General features: G+C 40.5%; 1 protein-coding gene across 1 annotated transcript; it reads right to left on the bottom strand.

The window, feature by feature from the left end:
- Positions 1-3,192: 3,192 nt before the first annotated feature.
- tgfb5 (transforming growth factor, beta 5) lies at positions 3,193-16,878 on the bottom strand. The gene is made up of 7 exons (XM_087798709.1): positions 16,473-16,878; positions 15,417-15,580; positions 13,061-13,193; positions 12,886-12,996; positions 9,605-9,785; positions 9,214-9,367; positions 3,193-3,361 (listed from the first exon to the last, which is right to left on the bottom strand). The coding sequence occupies exons 1-7, from the start codon at positions 16,876-16,878 to the stop codon at positions 3,203-3,205; spliced, it is 1,308 nt and encodes a 435-aa protein (XP_087654835.1). The 3' UTR covers positions 3,193-3,202.
- Positions 16,879-18,341: the final 1,463 nt, after the last annotated feature.

Raw genomic sequence — 18,341 nt, 5'->3', positions numbered from 1 at the left:
ATGAAAGTGAGTCAAGACTCGGATGATTTACTGAACAAAGTGTCCTCATGGTCCTGGAAGAGGTTCTAAACCCAGAAGAGCATTTATAGACTGAGATCGTGTGACTTAACTCATCATTCATCGCCACAGACCAGGACACACACAGAGGAAGACGATAAATCACCACCAAGGTTGCGTGTTGTGGTTTGAACAGGAAGAAGAAAGTCGGTGCAGAGACGACGACTGATGCTGTGAAAAAAAAGAAAAAAAAGACTTTTGTTTTGTTATAATTGCAAAAGATGACGCCGCAGTTGTGGCCGATTCGGTGCTTGAATCTGTTTTTCGGTCGTTTTATTTGTCAGTAAATCCTGTTTTATGTGACTTGTATTCAAGAGAGAGTTTTATGAAGTTTATTATCCCATTATTGTTCCATTATTTCTCACTCCAGCAGGAAGATCTTTGGACATTTTTGGTCATTTTAGCATCTGATATATGGATCATACAAACTTTTATTTTTCAATGATTGTTTATTTTAATAAAACTCTTTTTTTTATATAACTATAATATAAAAGTCATTTACTTTATGTAAGTGTATTTCATTTATTTATGTTATTTTATGTCTTCACACCACAGAAAAATCCAGTGTTCTTTCTACAATAATAAACACAGTTAGCATCAATGCTAACAATGAGCCCAACAGTTTCTTATTCAAAATCAAACTTTATTGACACGCATCTGCTGACGACCAGCACGGTCACAGTGAGATCATCCACCTCCAGAAATCTCTCTCACACACACACACACACACACACAATCACAATAAACAAACCAGTTTGACTTCTATCATGCCGGACATCGAACCGCACACACGCACACACACACTCGCGCACACACACACACACACACACACACACACACACACACACACACACACACACACACACACACACACACACACACACACACACACACACACACACACACACACACACACAGAAACCACTGACATACCAGAAGCTCTATATTTAAAATGAACCCTGGGGATGTTTTTTTGTGTTCCCAGCACATAACCGTTCTATCAAGAGTGGTCAAAGTGTGTGAGGAGAGTGTGTGTGTTTGATGGTAAACATCTGGGTGACAAAATATAATCAGAGAGCCGGAATAGCAGTGAGTCAACATCTGTCCTACAATAAGAAAACGGAGAAAATGAGTGTGATTACGGAAAGTTGGGAACCAGAACCAAATAGTTACAAATTTGCTAAGACTGCAAAAATACCACCTTTTTCAAGGACTCTATCATCCCACGTCTCATTTTCAAAGTCCGGCCCTCCTCCCACCACAAGTCCCAGAGCCAGAGAGAGAGAGAGAGGCAGAGAGAGAGAGAGAGGGAGAGAGAGAGAGAGATGAGAGGAGGATTTAAATCCAGCGTTCCGTGAGTGGCCGGGTCGGTGTCTGGAAATCTTTCACATCCTGTTTACGCCGGGCCAGGACCGCAGAGAGCTGGCGGGGCCTGCACCCGGGACACAGCTCGTCTCTGACTGAAAGGCCCCGAGACCGTGGACCTTCTCCGCCCTCAGCGCCCGTCAACACCTTCCACCCTAAAGCAAACAAGCAGCGTCTGGCGTCGGAGCCTCGGTCGCCGACAGACGTTCGACAGAATCAAAGAGTCAAAGAGTCGCGTCCAGATGTGACTCCAACTGAACCGTTAAGGATCCGGAGGACGACGGTTCAGAGAGACGTTGAATCAGGCTTGAATAAAAGTGTCCTTCAGAGTTTCTGATCCAAATGTTCCGGTGTGTCCCCGCGAGTGAAATAGTCCAGACCCCTCTCACCCCGAGTGAAATAGTCCAGACCCCTCTCACCCCGAGTAAGAAATAGTCTCGACCCCTCTCACCCCGAGTAAGAAAAGGTCTCAACACTTCTCACCCCGAGTGAAATAGTCTTGACGCCTCTCACCCCGAGTAAGAAAAAGTCTCAAACCTTCTCACCCGAGTGAAATAGTCTCGACCCCTCTCACCCCGAGTAAGAAAAAGTCTCAACCCTTCTCACCCGAGTGAAAAGGTCTCGACCCCTCTCACCGAGAGTAAGAAAAAGTCTCAACCCTTCTCACCCGAGTGAAATAGTCTCGACCCCTCTCACCCCGAGTAAGAAAAAGTCTCGACCCTTCTCACCCCTAGTGAAATAGTCTCGACCCCTCTCACCCCGAGTGAAATAGTCTCGACCCCTCTCACCCCGAGTGAAATAGTCTCGACCCCTCTCACCCCGAGTAAGAAATAGTCTCGACCCCTATCACCCCGAGTAAGAAAAAGTCTCGACCCCTCTCACCCCGAGTAAGAAAAAGTCTCAACCCTTCTCACCCGAGTGAAATAGTCTCGACCCCTCTCCCCCCGAGTAAGAAAAAGTCTCGACCCTTCTCACCCCGAGTGAAATAGTCTCGACCCTTCTCACCCCGAGTGAAATAGTCTCGACCCGTCTCACCCCGAGTAAGAAAAAGTCTCGACCCTTCTCACCCCGAGTGAAATAGTCTCGACCCGTCTCACCCCGAGAAAGAAAAAGTCTCGACCCCTCTCACCCCGAGTAAGAAAAAGTCTCGACCCCTCTCACCCCAAGTAAGAAAAAGTCTCGACCCTTCTCACCCCGAGTGAAATAGTCTCGACCCCTCTCACCCCGAGTAAGAAAAAGTCTCGACCCTTCTCACCCCAAGTGAAATAGTCTCGACCCCTCTCACCCCGAGAAAGAAAAAGTCTCAACCCTTCTCACCCGAGTGAAATAGTCTCGACCCCTCTCACCCCGAGTAAGAAAAAGTCTCAAACCTTCTCACCCGAGTGAAATAGTCTCGACCCCTCTCACCCCGAGAAAGAAAAAGTCTCGACCCCTCTCACCCCGAGTGAAATAGTCTCGACCCCTCTCACCCAGAGTAAGAAATAGTCTCGACCCCTCTCACCCCGAGAAAGAAAAAGTCTCGACCCCTCTCACCCCGAGTGAAATAGTCTCGACCCCTCTCACCCCGAGTGAAATAGTCTCGACCCCTTTCACCCCGAGTGAAATAGTCTCGACCCCTCTCACCCCGAGTGAAATAGTCTCGACCCCTCTCACCCCGAGTGAAAAAGTCTTGACCCCTCTCACCCCGAGTGAAATAGTCTCGACCCCTCTCACCCCGAGTGAAATAGTCTCGACCCCTCTCACCCCGAGTGAAATAGTCTCGACCCCTCTCACCTCCACGTCAGCGGCACTTGCAGGACTTGACCACCATGTTGGAGAGCTGTTCCACGCGAGGGGTGCGGCCGATGAAGTACATGATGGTGAGGGGCTCCAGGTCTTGGGGGACGCAGCACGGAGACGCCGAGGCTTCTGGGTTGAGCTTGTTGTAGAGAGGGAGGATCTGAGGAGAGACGAGAAGAAACTTGAGGTACATGTCAGTGAAACATAATTAAACATGTCGAATTTTATTTATTAAAAAGTTGTTTTCTCCAAAGCGATTCTATGCGATTATTAGTAGAGCGACGCCAGTGGACTACAGTGGTAGTGTTTAGCCCGACGGGAGACTACATTTCCCATGAGCACTCGCTAAACGTCCCAGTTTGTAGCAGTTGGAGGAATTTTTGGTTTCCAGACTTCCATTGTCTGAACGAAGGATGATACTGATGAGGTAATGAATCAGATTGTGGAGAATGAAATATGATATGACGGCTTTAAAAATAACATAACTTTAACTTTGTTTTTGTACCGTACCCCCCCCCCCCCCCCACCACCAGTAGATATGTATCATGTTCACACCATCAAGAACTTTTACAGTGAAAATAAAAATGACACAAAACACCTCAAGTCACAGTAAATGAGTCATTAAACTAGGTGGAAGTTGACGTGTCATCACAAGTTATTTTAGTACAAAAATATTAAGGGACACAAAACTACCCAGAGCTGCTTTAACTCAATTTTGAATTCACACTGGTGCGTCTATCAAACTGTGAATTTAAAAAAATGTGGAATTAAATAATCTATTTAAGTTTTTTAATTATTTTATTTAAAAAAACAAACTAATTCAAACTTTAAATACACAAATGATTGAATTAATTCAAAATAGTCAATGCTTAGTCAAAGTCTCAAGGTTTGAAGAAGCTCTATATTCTGAAGACACTGAAATACTTCCATATATCAGTTACGAAGAAGAATATCGAAGGTTACGTCACACGTCAACACTGACTTTGTGTGTCGCTGTATGTTTAGTTGTGTTGCTATAACGGGCCCGAGCGAGGTGACAGCCAGCTTTATAAGTCGCTGGTTAACCGATCTTAGCCGAGCGTGGTTTTTAAAGACGCCGCAAACAATTCACATGAAGCTCATTTAAGAGCAGAAACTCAGCCACGTCTTTGACTGGAGCCCCCCGGAGTGAAGCTGCTGCTCCGCTCGCACTTCTGTGTGCGGTGGTTGTGTGTTTCCACAGAAGCACCTGTGCAGCTTTATAACACTCCATTAAGTTCAGTCTGGAAACAACGTGTGGGAAAGTGGAGCTGCCGTGCAATTCTTAATTTCATGTCATCTGGTGAAAGAAAAACACAGAAACTTTTGAGTTTGTTTGTCAAATTAAAAGCGTCTTCAACAAGGTGTGTCTGCGACTCTGAGTCTGTCCTGGATCTGCTGCCAAGTGTAAGACCTGCCATTAGTGAAGGAGAATTAGTGAGCGTTGTGATGTGGTTTCAACCTCCTGCGTCGAATCCACTGCTGATACCAACTTTGATCCGGCTTGACGTCAAACATGAAACGACGTCCGACGCTCGAGCGAGACTTGAATTATCAACACATTTCTCAACAGACAGACGACTTATTCATTTACCGCTCGTTCACTTAAACGCTTCTTACTCGTCAAGTCGGGACAAGTCAAATAAATCTATGATAATTCCTTGGAACTAAGTCTCGTAATTGACTTGATGCAGCTTTTCACGCCGTGTCTGATGATTTTTTCGTACCATGTTAGTGTTGAATTGTTGTATTTGTGTAACTTTTACAGCGTCTTCTTTTTGTTGACAACGACTACTTCACATCACAGCAGCCATGTACACACGATTACGAATACACACAAAACCATCGACACTATTTAAACCTGAACTTCCTGATTAAAAACACTGAATGGCATCATAATACTTCAAGTTGTGTATTCTATAGTAGATTTAAAAAATGTTTTGTGCACATCTTTGGCATATTAGTCCATTTATGTGTAACACATTTATTCAACAGCATTTACATGCAACATCAAGTATTTATTACCATTTATTAGCTATTATAACACGAGAGGGAAACAGTAGAACAACAGATCTAACAGTAGATCGAAAAAATGTTTATTTACCAAAAGTGTATTTTATCAAGGGTTTCTACAACCAAAGGCTAAAGTTAAAATCAAGGCTTTAAACAGAATTTGAACTTTAATCTAAGACCAATATATACTGTAATGTAAGTAAGTAATTTATATTTATCAAGAGCTTTTCTAGACCAGGGTCACAAAGCAACCAACAATAAAAAAAAAAGATAACAACGAGAAAAACACAGGTGTCCCAGAAAATCAGGGAAAAACCTGAACAAATAAGAAAGTCTTAAGATGTTTCTTGAAGGAGTCAGTAGATCATCAAACACAGATGTTTCTTGAAGGAGTCAGTAGATCATCAAACACACAGATGTTTCTTGAAGGAGTCAGTAGATCATCAAACACAGATGTTTCTTGAAGGAGTCAGTAGATCATCAAACACAGATGTTTCTTGAAGGAGTCAGTAGATCATCAAACACAGATGTTTCTTGAAGGAGTCAGTAGATCATCAAACACACAGATGTTTCTTGAAGGAGTCAGTAGATCATCAAACACACAGATGTTTCTTGAAGGAGTCAGTAGATCATCAAACACAGATGTTTCTTGAAGGAGTCAGTAGATCATCAAACACAGATGTTTCTTGAAGGAGTCAGTAGATCATCAAACACAGATGTTTCTTGAAGGAGTCAGTAGAACATCAAACACACAGATGTTTCTTGAAGGAGTCAGTAGATCATCAAACACACAGATGTTTCTTGAAGGAGTCAGTAGATCATCAAACACAGATGTTTCTTGAAGGAGTCAGTAGATCATCAAACACAGATGTTTCTTGAAGGAGTCAGTAGATCATCAAACACAGATGTTTCTTGAAGGAGTCAGTAGATCATCAAACACAGATGTTTCTTGAAGGAGTCAGTAGATCATCAAACACAGATGTTTCTTGAAGGAGTCAGTAGATCATCAAACACACAGATGTTTCTTGAAGGAGTCAGTAGAACATCAAACACAGATGTTTCTTGAAGGAGTCAGTAGATCATCAAACACAGATGTTTCTTGAAGGAGTCAGTAGATCATCAAACACACAGATGTTTCTTGAAGGAGTCAGTAGATCATCAAACACACAGATGTTTCTTGAAGGAGTCAGTAGATCATCAAACACAGATGTTTCTTGAAGGAGTCAGTAGACCATCAAACACAGATGTTTCTTGAAGGAGTCAGTAGATCATCAAACACAGATGTTTCTTGAAGGAGTCAGTAGATCATCAAACACAGATGTTTCTTGAAGGAGTCAGTAGACCATCAAACACAGATGTTTCTTGAAGGAGTCAGTAGATCATCAAACACAGATGTTTCTTGAAGGAGTCAGTAGATCATCAAACACAGATGTTTCTTGAAGGAGTCAGTAGATCATCAAACACAGATGTTTCTTGAAGGAGTCAGTTGATCATCAAACACAGATGTTTCTTGAAGGAGTCAGTAGATCATCAAACACAGATGTTTCTTGAAGGAGTCAGTAGATCATCAAACACACATGTTTCTTGAAGGAGTCAGTAGATCATCAAACACAGATGTTTCTTGAAGGAGTCAGTAGATCATCAAACACAGATGTTTCTTGAAGGAGTCAGTAGATCATCAAACACAGATGTTTCTTGAAGGAGTCAGTAGATCATCAAACACAGATGTTTCTTGAAGGAGTCAGTAGACCATCAAACACAGATGTTTCTTGAAGGAGTCAGTAGATCATCAAACACAGATGTTTCTTGAAGGAGTCAGTAGATCATCAAACACAGATGTTTCTTGAAGGAGTCAGTAGATCATCAAACACAGATGTTTCTTGAAGGAGTCAGTAGATCATCAAACACAGATGTTTCTTGAAGGAGTCAGTAGATCATCAAACACACATGTTTCTTGAAGGAGTCAGTAGATCATCAAACACAGATGTTTCTTGAAGGAGTCAGTAGATCATCAAACACAGATGTTTCTTGAGGGAGTCAGTAGATCATCAAACACAGATGTTTCTTGAAGGAGTCAGTAGATCATCAAACACAGATGTTTCTTGAAGGAGTCAGTAGATCATCAAGATCATTGTCGCTGCAGAGTTTAGTATGAACTGCAGGCGAGACAGATCCTTCTTATTAAGACATGAAACAGGCTGTTGCAATAGTCCAGACGAGAAGACACAAACGCATGGATTATAATGGATTATAATGTCTGCTGTTGGTTTGAGAAGGACTCAGGGAGTAGAGTTATGATGAGTGTTCCTGGCTTTATTTAACAACTCACTTTGAACTGTGAGCCGTGGATGACTGGAGGTGAAAACTAAGCACTGTGTGACGGATGAAGAATTTGAAGGATTTGTGGACGAGGAATGAACTGAAAAAACGAGTGTATTGTTATGTAGTTTAGGTGTTACACTTAACAATTTTGAGAGTTCTTTTGAACAATATTTGATTTAACTGAGAAAAATCAGTTTATTTCATGTCTAAACCAGAAGGATGTGTCTCGCCTGCAGTTCATACTAAACTCTGCAGCCAGAATTCTGAGCCGCTCTAGTAGAAGAACTCACATTTCTCCTTCAAACTCTTCACTGGCTGCCAGTTTCTTTCAGGATCATTTTAAAATTCTGGTTCTTACTTTCAGATCTATTCATGGTCAGACCTTCCATCAGTAGATTCTGATCCAGACTTACACCCCAGCTCGGGCTCTGAGGTCTGTGGATCAGAATCTACTGATGGTTCCTGAACTTCCGGACCAGAGGAGAGAAATCCTTCCAGACTGTTGCTCCTAAGCTTTGGAACCATCTCTGTGTTTGATGATCTACTGACTCCTTCAAGAAACATGTGTGTTTGATGATCTACTGACTCCTTCAAGAAACATCTGTGTTTGATGATCTACTGACTCCTTCAAGAAACATGTGTGTTTGATGATCTACTGACTCCTTCAAGAAACATCTGTGTTTGATGATCTACTGACTCCTTCAAGAAACATCTGTGTTTGATGATCTACTGACTCCTTCAAGAAACATCTGTGTTTGATGATCTACTGACTCCTTCAAGAAACATCTGTGTTTGATGATCTACTGACTCCTTCAAGAAACATCTGTGTTGGATGATCTACTGACTCCTTCAAGAAACATCTGTGTGTTTGATGATCTACTGACTCCTTCAAGAAACATCTGTGTGTTTGATGATCTACTGACTCCTTCAAGAAACATCTGTGTTTGATGATCTACTGACTCCTTCAAGAAACATCTGTGTGTTTGATGATCTACTGACTCCTTCAAGAAACATCTGTGTTTGATGATCTACTGACTCCTTTAAGAAACATCTGTGTGTTTGATGATCTACTGACTCCTTCAAGAAACATCTGTGTGTTTGATGATCTACTGACTCCTTCAAGAAACATCTGTGTTTGATGATCTACTGACTCCTTTAAGAAACATCTGTGTGTTTGATGATCTACTGACTCCTTCAAGAAACATCTGTGTTTGATGATCTACTGACTCCTTCAAGAAACATCTGTGTTTGATGATCTACTGACTCCTTCAAGAAACATCTCAAGACACTTTTATTTGAGCTTTTCCTTGATTTTCTGAGACTCCTGTGTTTGTCTCAGTGTTATCTTGATCTTTTAAAGTTTATATTTTAACTGTGTATTGTTTTTGATTGTTAAAGCGATTTGTGACCCTGGTCTGGAAAGATCTATATAAATTACTATTACTTACTTAGTGGGGGTTTTATACGAGTTACAACTGAACGAGGTGAAAAGTTTAATAAAAACTGAAGGACTTATCTCTTTTGTTCCAGTTAATGTCTCATAATCCGGTGCATTTTATGTGAAAGAAGTTAAAAACGAGGGTCACAGGAAGACTGATCGTTGAGGAGAACGTTGTTGATGAATGATAGGATAGAAACGACGGATCTTTCAAGGCTCACCATGTTGTAGTGGTTGTTGGCGCTCCAGAGGTACGGGCAGTTGCCGGCGCAGAAGTTTGCTTTGTAACCTTTGGGCTCGTGGATCCACTTCCAGTTGAGGTCGCGTCTGAAGTCGATGTAGAGCGATCGCAGGCAGCAGCCCTGGTCCGACCCGCTGGAACAACACGAGTGGATGAGAACCAGTCGCTGTCACCAGAACCCGGAGGGACGTCGTCTAAATAAAAGTCATGCTTGTTGGCCCGTCCGGTCCAAACACCGGGTCAGAAGTGTTTTCTTTTGTCGCGCAGTAACGGTGAGTGAGGTAGAAGGTCAAGAAATGGCCGTGACCACCGACCAGCGTTACATAAGCGGGCTCAGCAAATACTCGCCCTCACACAATTCTTGGCCTTACCGGGAGCAAGTTGTGGTGTCGGTGGCGGCCGCTCTCTTCTTGCGGTTCTTCCTGGCCGGGCTGTCGACTCGGTCGCTGGGCAGCAGCGTCAGGATGAGGTGAGGAGTCTTGGTGCTGAAATCCGGCTGACCTTTGACCTGACCCGGCTTTCTCAACTGACGCAGCTGCTCGTCGTCAACACCTGGAAGAGAAACAATTCCACGAGTCAAACGACAGATCGAACCTTAAAATACGTTTGTACTCGTTCATGTTGTAAAGGAATTAAATTAAGTGTATTAACCTTCAGGTAGATAAAACTTTATTGATCCCTCCGGAGGTTTTTTGATTTCACTTAATGTATTTTAAAGGTTTTTTTATTTGATTTAAGAAGACTTAAAATGGTGACAAAGTCTGTGAGCAGGGTTTCTAAAAGGTTAAGATTCAAGACTTTACTTAACTTAAATCTTAACCTACTCGACAATCAACCAAAACCGAAAAATAAACACTAAACACCACATGTATTACACATATTTAGGGACGAACGAACACCAATGTTTATTTAAAAAAATAAAATAAACACATCTTTTAAGTTTACAAAAGAACTTGACTTCCATCATGTTGATTTAATTAAAAACTGCATGAAATTTGACTTAAGAATTGAACTTTTATGAATTTTAAGACGTTTTAAGGATCTGAGGAAGCCTGGTAAAACAGATGAATGATGATGACTTTCTCTACCGGTCTCATAGTCAACGTATAAAGCAGTTCGTCCAAGCAATCCAGTCTAGAATCTACAAGTCTGTTTCAATGCACTTGAGTTTAAAACACACACAAATGTTGGAATCTTAGGCTTTAGAAAATGAGTGCAAAGCCGCAGAAGACGCCCCCGCTCTCTGCCTAAACACGACCGTTGACAGCTGACTTTTATTTCGTTTTTCTCTCTCAACTGCATATTTTCCATCCCTCCAGACACAACATCTGCCCCGGTGGCATCGCGTCGCACCAAATATTACATTCTGACTCTTTAAAAACACCTGCCTCTGGATCCATGTTTCAAATCATCTCATAACACCTCAGGTATTTCTGTTTCTACCTTCATTGTAAAAACTGTTTTTCTTACTTGATTTACTGTTTTATCTTTGCAAGTCTAGTTTATGACTTTTATGACTATGACTTTTCTATGACTATTTTTTTACTTTTCTTGTTCAAACAGTTTTAACATGAATAAAATCCTCAAAATGTCAACATAGACAAACTGTGAAGAAGATAAATTGGATAAAAAATTGATAGAAAGGAAATGAATTATTGAGACCAAAAATGATAAGAATTGAAACAAACTCTTGGAATCAAGAACAAATATTATCAGGAAGTATTTTAAGAGTATGATTTATATATATATAAATATTTGAATGTATTTAAATGTATCTAATCATTTTTACATAATGTCTTCAGTCCAATGTTTGAGGGTTTGCTTGTTCTCTGTGTTTAAAAAACACTATTATTATTAGGTAATTTTTTTTTTTTCCAATTAGAACACAGCAATACAGACGATTATTCATAAACAATTAAAATAAGAACAAAGAGAACAAAAAGAAAGAACAAGATGACACAATCTAAGTCTAAAGATAAAGAATATATTGTTAGTATTTTTATTATAGTTATCATTCATTTTTCCGCAACTCTATTTGTGCTTTCTTTTAGTAGTTTGTTCGTAAAAAGAAAAACTAAAAACTTTATTTTGACCATTTATATTCAGTAAAGTGTAATTTACAGGTGATTCATAATTTATATGTTGGTCGGAGAATATTGTGAGACTAAATGGATGTTTTTTATTCATGTTATGTAATAAAATAAAACTATATTGTATATAAAAGTCTTGTTTTATGACATCACATGTCCACTTATTCTTTAACAAACACTTTCAAACCAGCCCTCTTGAGAAGAAACTGTGTGACCTCTTGGTAGTATTTTCCTCTGCGGTGACTTTAGAGAAACACTGGCTGAACAGGTCGGATCATAAATCATGAAGTCATTTCTGCCTAATTTGAGGATTGGCATCCGTGGGCAACAAGACTTTCTCTAGTAAGTTTGGATGACAGCATGTTCTTCGCTGCTCCACAAACACCTTCAATGTCCCAAAAGTGTCAACAGTCGTCTATTTACATGTCAGGCACACGTTGGCCAGAAATACGCTGAACAAATAAATGAAATACCTCGAGTGTGAGGCAGTGAGTATTTAATTGTTGAATAAACCTTCAAGTTAGCAGAGAAAGTTTGACGCAGGTTTTTAGAACGACTCACTTTATACTATTGAGTTGTTAAATTAAGATTAAAGTCGAAGGAAAATATTTAATATGAGATAAAAGTGGAGCAAAATACTTTATTACGAGATTAAAGTCAAAGGAAAATACTTTATTACAAGATTAAAATCGAACAAAATACTTTATTACAAGATTAAAGTGGAGCAAAATACTTTATTACGAGATTAAAGTCAAAGGAAAATACTTTATTACAAGATTAAAGTCGAAGGAAAATACTTTATACGAGATTAAAGTCGAAGGAAAGTACTTCATACGAGATTAAAGTCGAAGGAAAATACTTTATACGAGATTAAAGTCGAAGGAAAATACTTTATACGAGATTAAAGTCGAAGGAAAATACTTCATACGAGATTAAAGTCGAAGGAAAATACTTCATACGAGATTAAAGTCGAAGGAAAATACTTTATACGAGATTAAAGTCGAAGGAAAATACTTCATACGAGATTAAAGTCGAAGGAAAATACTTCATACGAGATTAAAGTCGAAGGAAAATACTTTTTAACGAGATTTAAATTGAACAAAATACTTTATTCTGAGATTAAAGTCGAACAAGATACTTAATTACAAGATTAAAGTCGTACAAAATAATTTATCATGAGATTATAGTCGATGGAAAATACTTTATTACGAGATTAAAGTTGTACAAAATACTTTATAACGAGATTAAAATTGAAGGAAAATATTTAATACGAGATTAAAGTCGTACAAAATACTTTATAACAAGATACAGTATTTTCCTACGACTTTAATCTCGTAGTTAAATATATATATATTTTTTTGAGTTGCCCTAATACTCGTCGTAAAACTAAGTAATAAATAATTTAGTGTTCCCTTAATGTACTTAATAACCTCGGATCCTTAAATGAGCTACAAATGTGTTTCTCTTCACCTGGTAACGCTGTCTTTAAGATAAACAAAGATAGTTTTGAGATGTAAAGTTGAAACAGAAGCTGATGTTGAGCAAACATTAAAAACTCTGACCTGCAAACAGCGTCTCCAGCTCTTCACTCTTGTTAGGAACGATGTTGTTGGTCGACGGAACAAACGTGCAGCAGGGACAGTGGACGCCGAGTCTCAGACCTAAATTATTCTCTGAATAAAAAAACAATTTTAAGTTGAAAGCGAAGGTGAGCAGGAAACATGATCTGCGGCTCACCTGCGTCTGAAACCCAGTCCTTCACCGTCTCCGTCACGTCCACGGAGATCCAGGAACCTTTGGCTCGCGGCTGAAGAGTGCGAGAGTCGATGTAGCGCTGAGTGGACGTGCTGTCCTCGTCCGGCTTCAGCAGCTGAAGCACAAACACAACTGTTGACTTTATAATGACACAACATCACATCAAACGTCAAAGAAGCTTCTTCTGAAGTCAAAACTTTTGTTTGATATCGTTAAAATCATCAAACTAAATCATATAAGAATGTTTTTTTGGTTTTGTTCTGTCAGCATCTTCCTTCATCAAGTGAATGAACGGATTATTTCATAAAGTTTCTCTGAAATCTGGGCGAACAAGAGGTTATGAGAGCGGAGTCCGTAATGACGTAATAATGGCTTCACTCCTCTTCCTCCAGCTGTAATCACACTCCGCTTTGTTTATACAACGAGTCCCTTGGAAGTGGAGACTTACAGGATTGCTGACGCACAGTGACAAACCTCTATGCTTGACCAATCACAGCAGAGTGAGCGTGGTTATTGGCAACAAGATTTAATCTCCAGAAAAACAAAGTGTTTTCAGTGGGCGGAGCTTAAGATCATTTTCTAAAGTCAATGTTTCAATGAAAAATAGAGTCACACATCACAACAACACACACACACACACACTGATGATACAATAGAGTCACACATCACAACAACACACACTGATGATACAATAGAGTCACACATCACAACAACACACACACACACACACTGATGATACAATAGAGACGAACATCACAACAACACACACACTGATGATACAATAGAGACGAACATCACAACAACACACACACTGATGATACAATAGAGTCACACATCACAACAACACACACACACACTGATGATACAATAGAGTCACACATCACAACAAAACACACACACTGATGATACAATAGAGACGAACATCACAACAACACACACACACACTGATGATACAATAGAGTCACACATCACAACAACACACACACACACACTGATGATACAATAGAGTCACTCATCACAACAACACACACTGATGATACAATAGAGTCACACATCAAAACAACACACACACTGATGATACAATAGAGTCACACATCACAACAACACACACACTGATGATACAATAGAGTCACACATCACAACAACACACACTGATGATACAATAGAGTCACACATCACAACAACACACACACTGATAATACAATAGAGTCACACATCACAACAACACACACACTGATGATAAAATAGAGTCACACATCACAACAACACACACACACTGATGATACAATAGAGTCACACATCACAACAACACACACTGATGATACAATAGAGTCACACATCACAACAACACACACACTGATGATACAATAGAGTCACACATCACAACAACACACACACACTGATGATACAATAGAGTCACACATCACAACAACACACACACTGATGATACAATAGAGTCACACATCACAACAACACACACACTGATGATACAATAGAGTCACACATCACAACAACACACACACACTGATGATACAATAGAGTCACACATCACAACAACACACACTGATGATACAATAGAGTCACACATCACAACAACACACACACTGATGATACAATAGAGTCACACATCACAACAACACACACACACTGATGATACAATAGAGTCACACATCACAACAACACACACACAATGATACAATAGAGTCACACATCACAACAACACACACACACTGATGATACAATAGAGTCACTCATCACAACAACACACACTGATGATACAATAGAGTCACACATCAAAACAACACACACACTGATGATACAATAGAGTCACACATCACAACAACACACACACTGATGATACAATAGAGTCACACATCACAACAACACACACACTGATAATACAATAGAGTCACACATCACAACAACACACACACTGATGATACAATAGAGTCACACATCACAACAACACACACACACTGATGATACAATAGAGTCACACATCACAACAACACACACTGATGATACAATAGAGTCACACATCACAACAACACACACACTGATGATACAATAGAGTCACACATCACAACAACACACACACACTGATGATACAATAGAGTCACACATCACAACAACACACACTGATGATACAATAGAGTCACACATCACAACAACACACACTGATGATACAATAGAGTCACACATCAATAACAGATTAGTTAAGTTAAGGTTGGTTAAGTTCTGACTGAATCATCTGAATAAAACTCCCTCACATAAGAAAACTTCAAACTACACAACAGCAGCAGAACTAAGTCTAATGTGAGGAACGTTTGTTTTCTACCTGGTGAATCTCCACCCTCTGCTCGGAGGCTTTGGCTTGTGGATTGGGAGCTCTGAAGATTCTAAATTCAGCTTTGACCAGCGTGCCGTTTGTGAATTCCACCCCGCTGACGTCAAAGTTGACGACTCTGTAATGAGGGTTGGGTATTATGGGCTGGACGGCGTCTGGAAGAGAAGGAGAAATGAGTGAACCTTTAGCACAGGAGAGCAATTCATAACAAATACACATGATCCAGGAGGACCAGGATCAGGACAGTTTTAATCATTGATAACTTGATTCACAGAGAAACCTTTTTCACAAACATATCATTTGGAAAGAGCTGCAGAATATAAATCACAATCCATCAGATTAAAAATGTATTTTTGACGCTTTGGTTGTTTTTATTGAACAAGGAAGGTTTTGGAAACACATGGAATACTTTGGAAATGATTTTAGCTTGAAAAAAATGAGACTTGGTTACTTATTGTTAACTTAATTTTAATTTTAATCTAATCCATTCATTGATGCATGTATTTAGATTTTTTTTTAAGTTAATCTGTTAGATAAGAGTAAGAATTTATGACTTTTACTTAAAATATATATATATATTGAAATATTAATTTAAATACTTAAGTAAAAAATATATACAAATACATTTTACAATAAAAAGTCATGGAAACTTAAATGTAAAGTGTAAGAAGTTGTAATTTAACAAAGAAATATGATAAAAATCGAAAAACGATTTTGAAGCTAACATGCTAGCACTGGATTAGCACACTAGCTAAATAGCACAATTGCTAAATGGATCCAAATACGTACTTGACGATATATTTAAACTATAAAAGTCTTGTCTTTGATGCATTTAATTGTGTACTGTATATAACACAACATTTACTGTATATTTAATGTCTTTAAATTACTTCTATATTTGGATTCCAACGACAGGTGAGCAGCTAGCTTAGCTTCCTCCATCAGTGCATCTTAGTAACTTCATAAATGTATTGAATATACTGTGTACTACTTTACTCAAACTATTACTAAACATTCAAGTATTAAATCAAGAGTCGCGGCACTAACTTGTGTCGGTGGGCGGAGGCGTCATATCGATCCGCTGCACCTCCTTGGCGTAGTAATCCTCCTCGCTGCTCTCGCGCTCGCAGGCCGACTCCGCCTGACGGGCGCGCTCCTTCAGCAGCTCGCGCGTGCTGTTGTAGAGCAGCATGACCTCCGGGGTCACGGGGTCAGCGGACCCCTGTTGCTGCGTCTGCGTCTGTTGCTGCTGCTGCTGCTCGTCGTCCGAGTCCTGGTCCCGGTCCGGCGGGCTCCGGATCCTCAGCTTGCTCAGGATCTGACCCCGGACCGCCTCGATGCGCCGAGACTTCTGCTCGTCCAGGTTGATGAACTGACAGGTGTTGATGCCCTCCAGCAGCAGGATGGACACCTGGAGCAGCAGCAGCAGCAGAGCCAGGCCTGAGACACTCATGGTCCGGACCAGAACCAGCACCAGAACCTGACGATAAAAGTGTGGAAAACTTCCCCCCAAAAAATGCAGTGTTATTGGCTTTAAATCTCCTCTAGAGTCGAACACATCCCATAATATTTACACTCCATATTGCACGACGAGTCAGTGAGAATCCAGTGTAACTTTAGCCCGAAATAAAAGTGTCCTCTTGACTCCGAGGGACTTCAGCCCATGGTGCGGATCCTGGAAGCAAAACCTTGATCTGAAGGAAGACGATCCCGAGAGCGAGCGTCCATCAGTGGAGCAGATCTTTAGATCTTCAGCAGATCTTCAGCAGATCTTCAGCAGATCTTCAGCAGATCTTCAGCAGATCTTCAGCAGATCTTCAGCAGATCTTCAGCAGATCTTCAGCAGATCTTCCGTCCCAGCGAGGTCCTCAGGTCACTCCCGGCTGCAGGCAAACATCAGCTCTGAGGGTCCGACTGTTGCTTCACGTCGGAAAAACCATGGTGGGCCTGAAAAAACCCCTCCTGGAGGAACATCTGAACGTGGCAGCATCAGGGCGGAGAGACTGGCGTGTGAAAGAAGTCCTTGTGCTGGGGATTATAAAAGAGGCTTTACAGTAAATATACGGTTCTGGTGGGTCCGGAGAGAGAGGCGCTCAGACCGGCTGCAGGTCCATGACTGCGGGTCCAGACGGAGGGAGGAGGAGGAGGAGAGGACTTGATTATACATCTCACAGAGGAGGCACATTATACAATCTCTGCTCCACAAGATGAAGGCGGAGCTGGTGGTCGACAACAAGCTCCGAGGAAACTCACCAGAGACTTTCATTCACAGCGAATACACAACATTCTCTTCTTCTCTCGCCGGTCGACAACTTCGACCGACATCTACCGACACAAAGATGATCAGGTTCAGAAAGAACTTTCACCGTCTGATGGTCAAATACATGAAAAACACATTCACAAGATTTCAGGAAATTTCAACAAAAGTTTTATCGATTACCATCTGGGTCCACAAATCTTTTGAAGGATTCATCAATCTGTTGTTGCAGCACAAGTTGTGTAAGTAAAGTAAAGATTTAACTTTAACAATCACAAAAAATACACAGTTAAAATATATACTTTAAAAAGTGCCTCTGGTCCGGAACCATCAGTAGATTCTGATCCACAGACCTCAGAGCCCGAGCTGGGGTGTAAGTCTGGATCAGATCACTGATGGAAGGTCTGACCATGAATAGATCTGAAAGTAAGAACCAGAATTTTAAAATGATCCTGAAAGAAACTGGCAGCCAGTGAAGAGTTTGAAGGAGAAATGTGAGTTCTTCTACTAGAGCGGCTCAGAATTCTGGCTGCAGAGTTTAGTATGAACTGCAGGCGAAACACATCCTTCTAACCATATTATTGAAATCTAACTGTATAAAAATAAATGTATTATGGTGGTAAACGCCAAAGGAAAATGATTTTCTATTTTAAACATAT

The sequence above is a fragment of the Callionymus lyra genome, chromosome 9 (assembly GCF_982586985.1).
Source record: "Callionymus lyra chromosome 9, fCalLyr1.hap1.1, whole genome shotgun sequence".
NCBI lineage: Eukaryota > Metazoa > Chordata > Actinopteri > Syngnathiformes > Callionymidae > Callionymus > Callionymus lyra.
Note: the sequence above shows the minus strand (reverse complement) of the source record. Positions and strands in the feature narration are given on the sequence as shown.

What these genes read in the sequence shown, in the direction of transcription:
- tgfb5 (XM_087798709.1), bottom strand. Translation starts at nt 16,878, where the DNA reads ATGAGTGTCTCAGGCCTGGCTCTGCTGCTGCTGCTGCTCCAGGTGTCC. An exon ending in GCCTCCGCCCACCGACACAA is followed by an intron (nt 15,581 to 16,472) that starts GTTAGTGCCGCG and finishes CTTCTCTTCCAG; the next exon opens with ACGCCGTCCAGCCCATAATA. An exon ending in AGAGGGTGGAGATTCACCAG is followed by an intron (nt 13,194 to 15,416) that starts GTAGAAAACAAA and finishes TTTGTGCTTCAG; the next exon opens with CTGCTGAAGCCGGACGAGGA.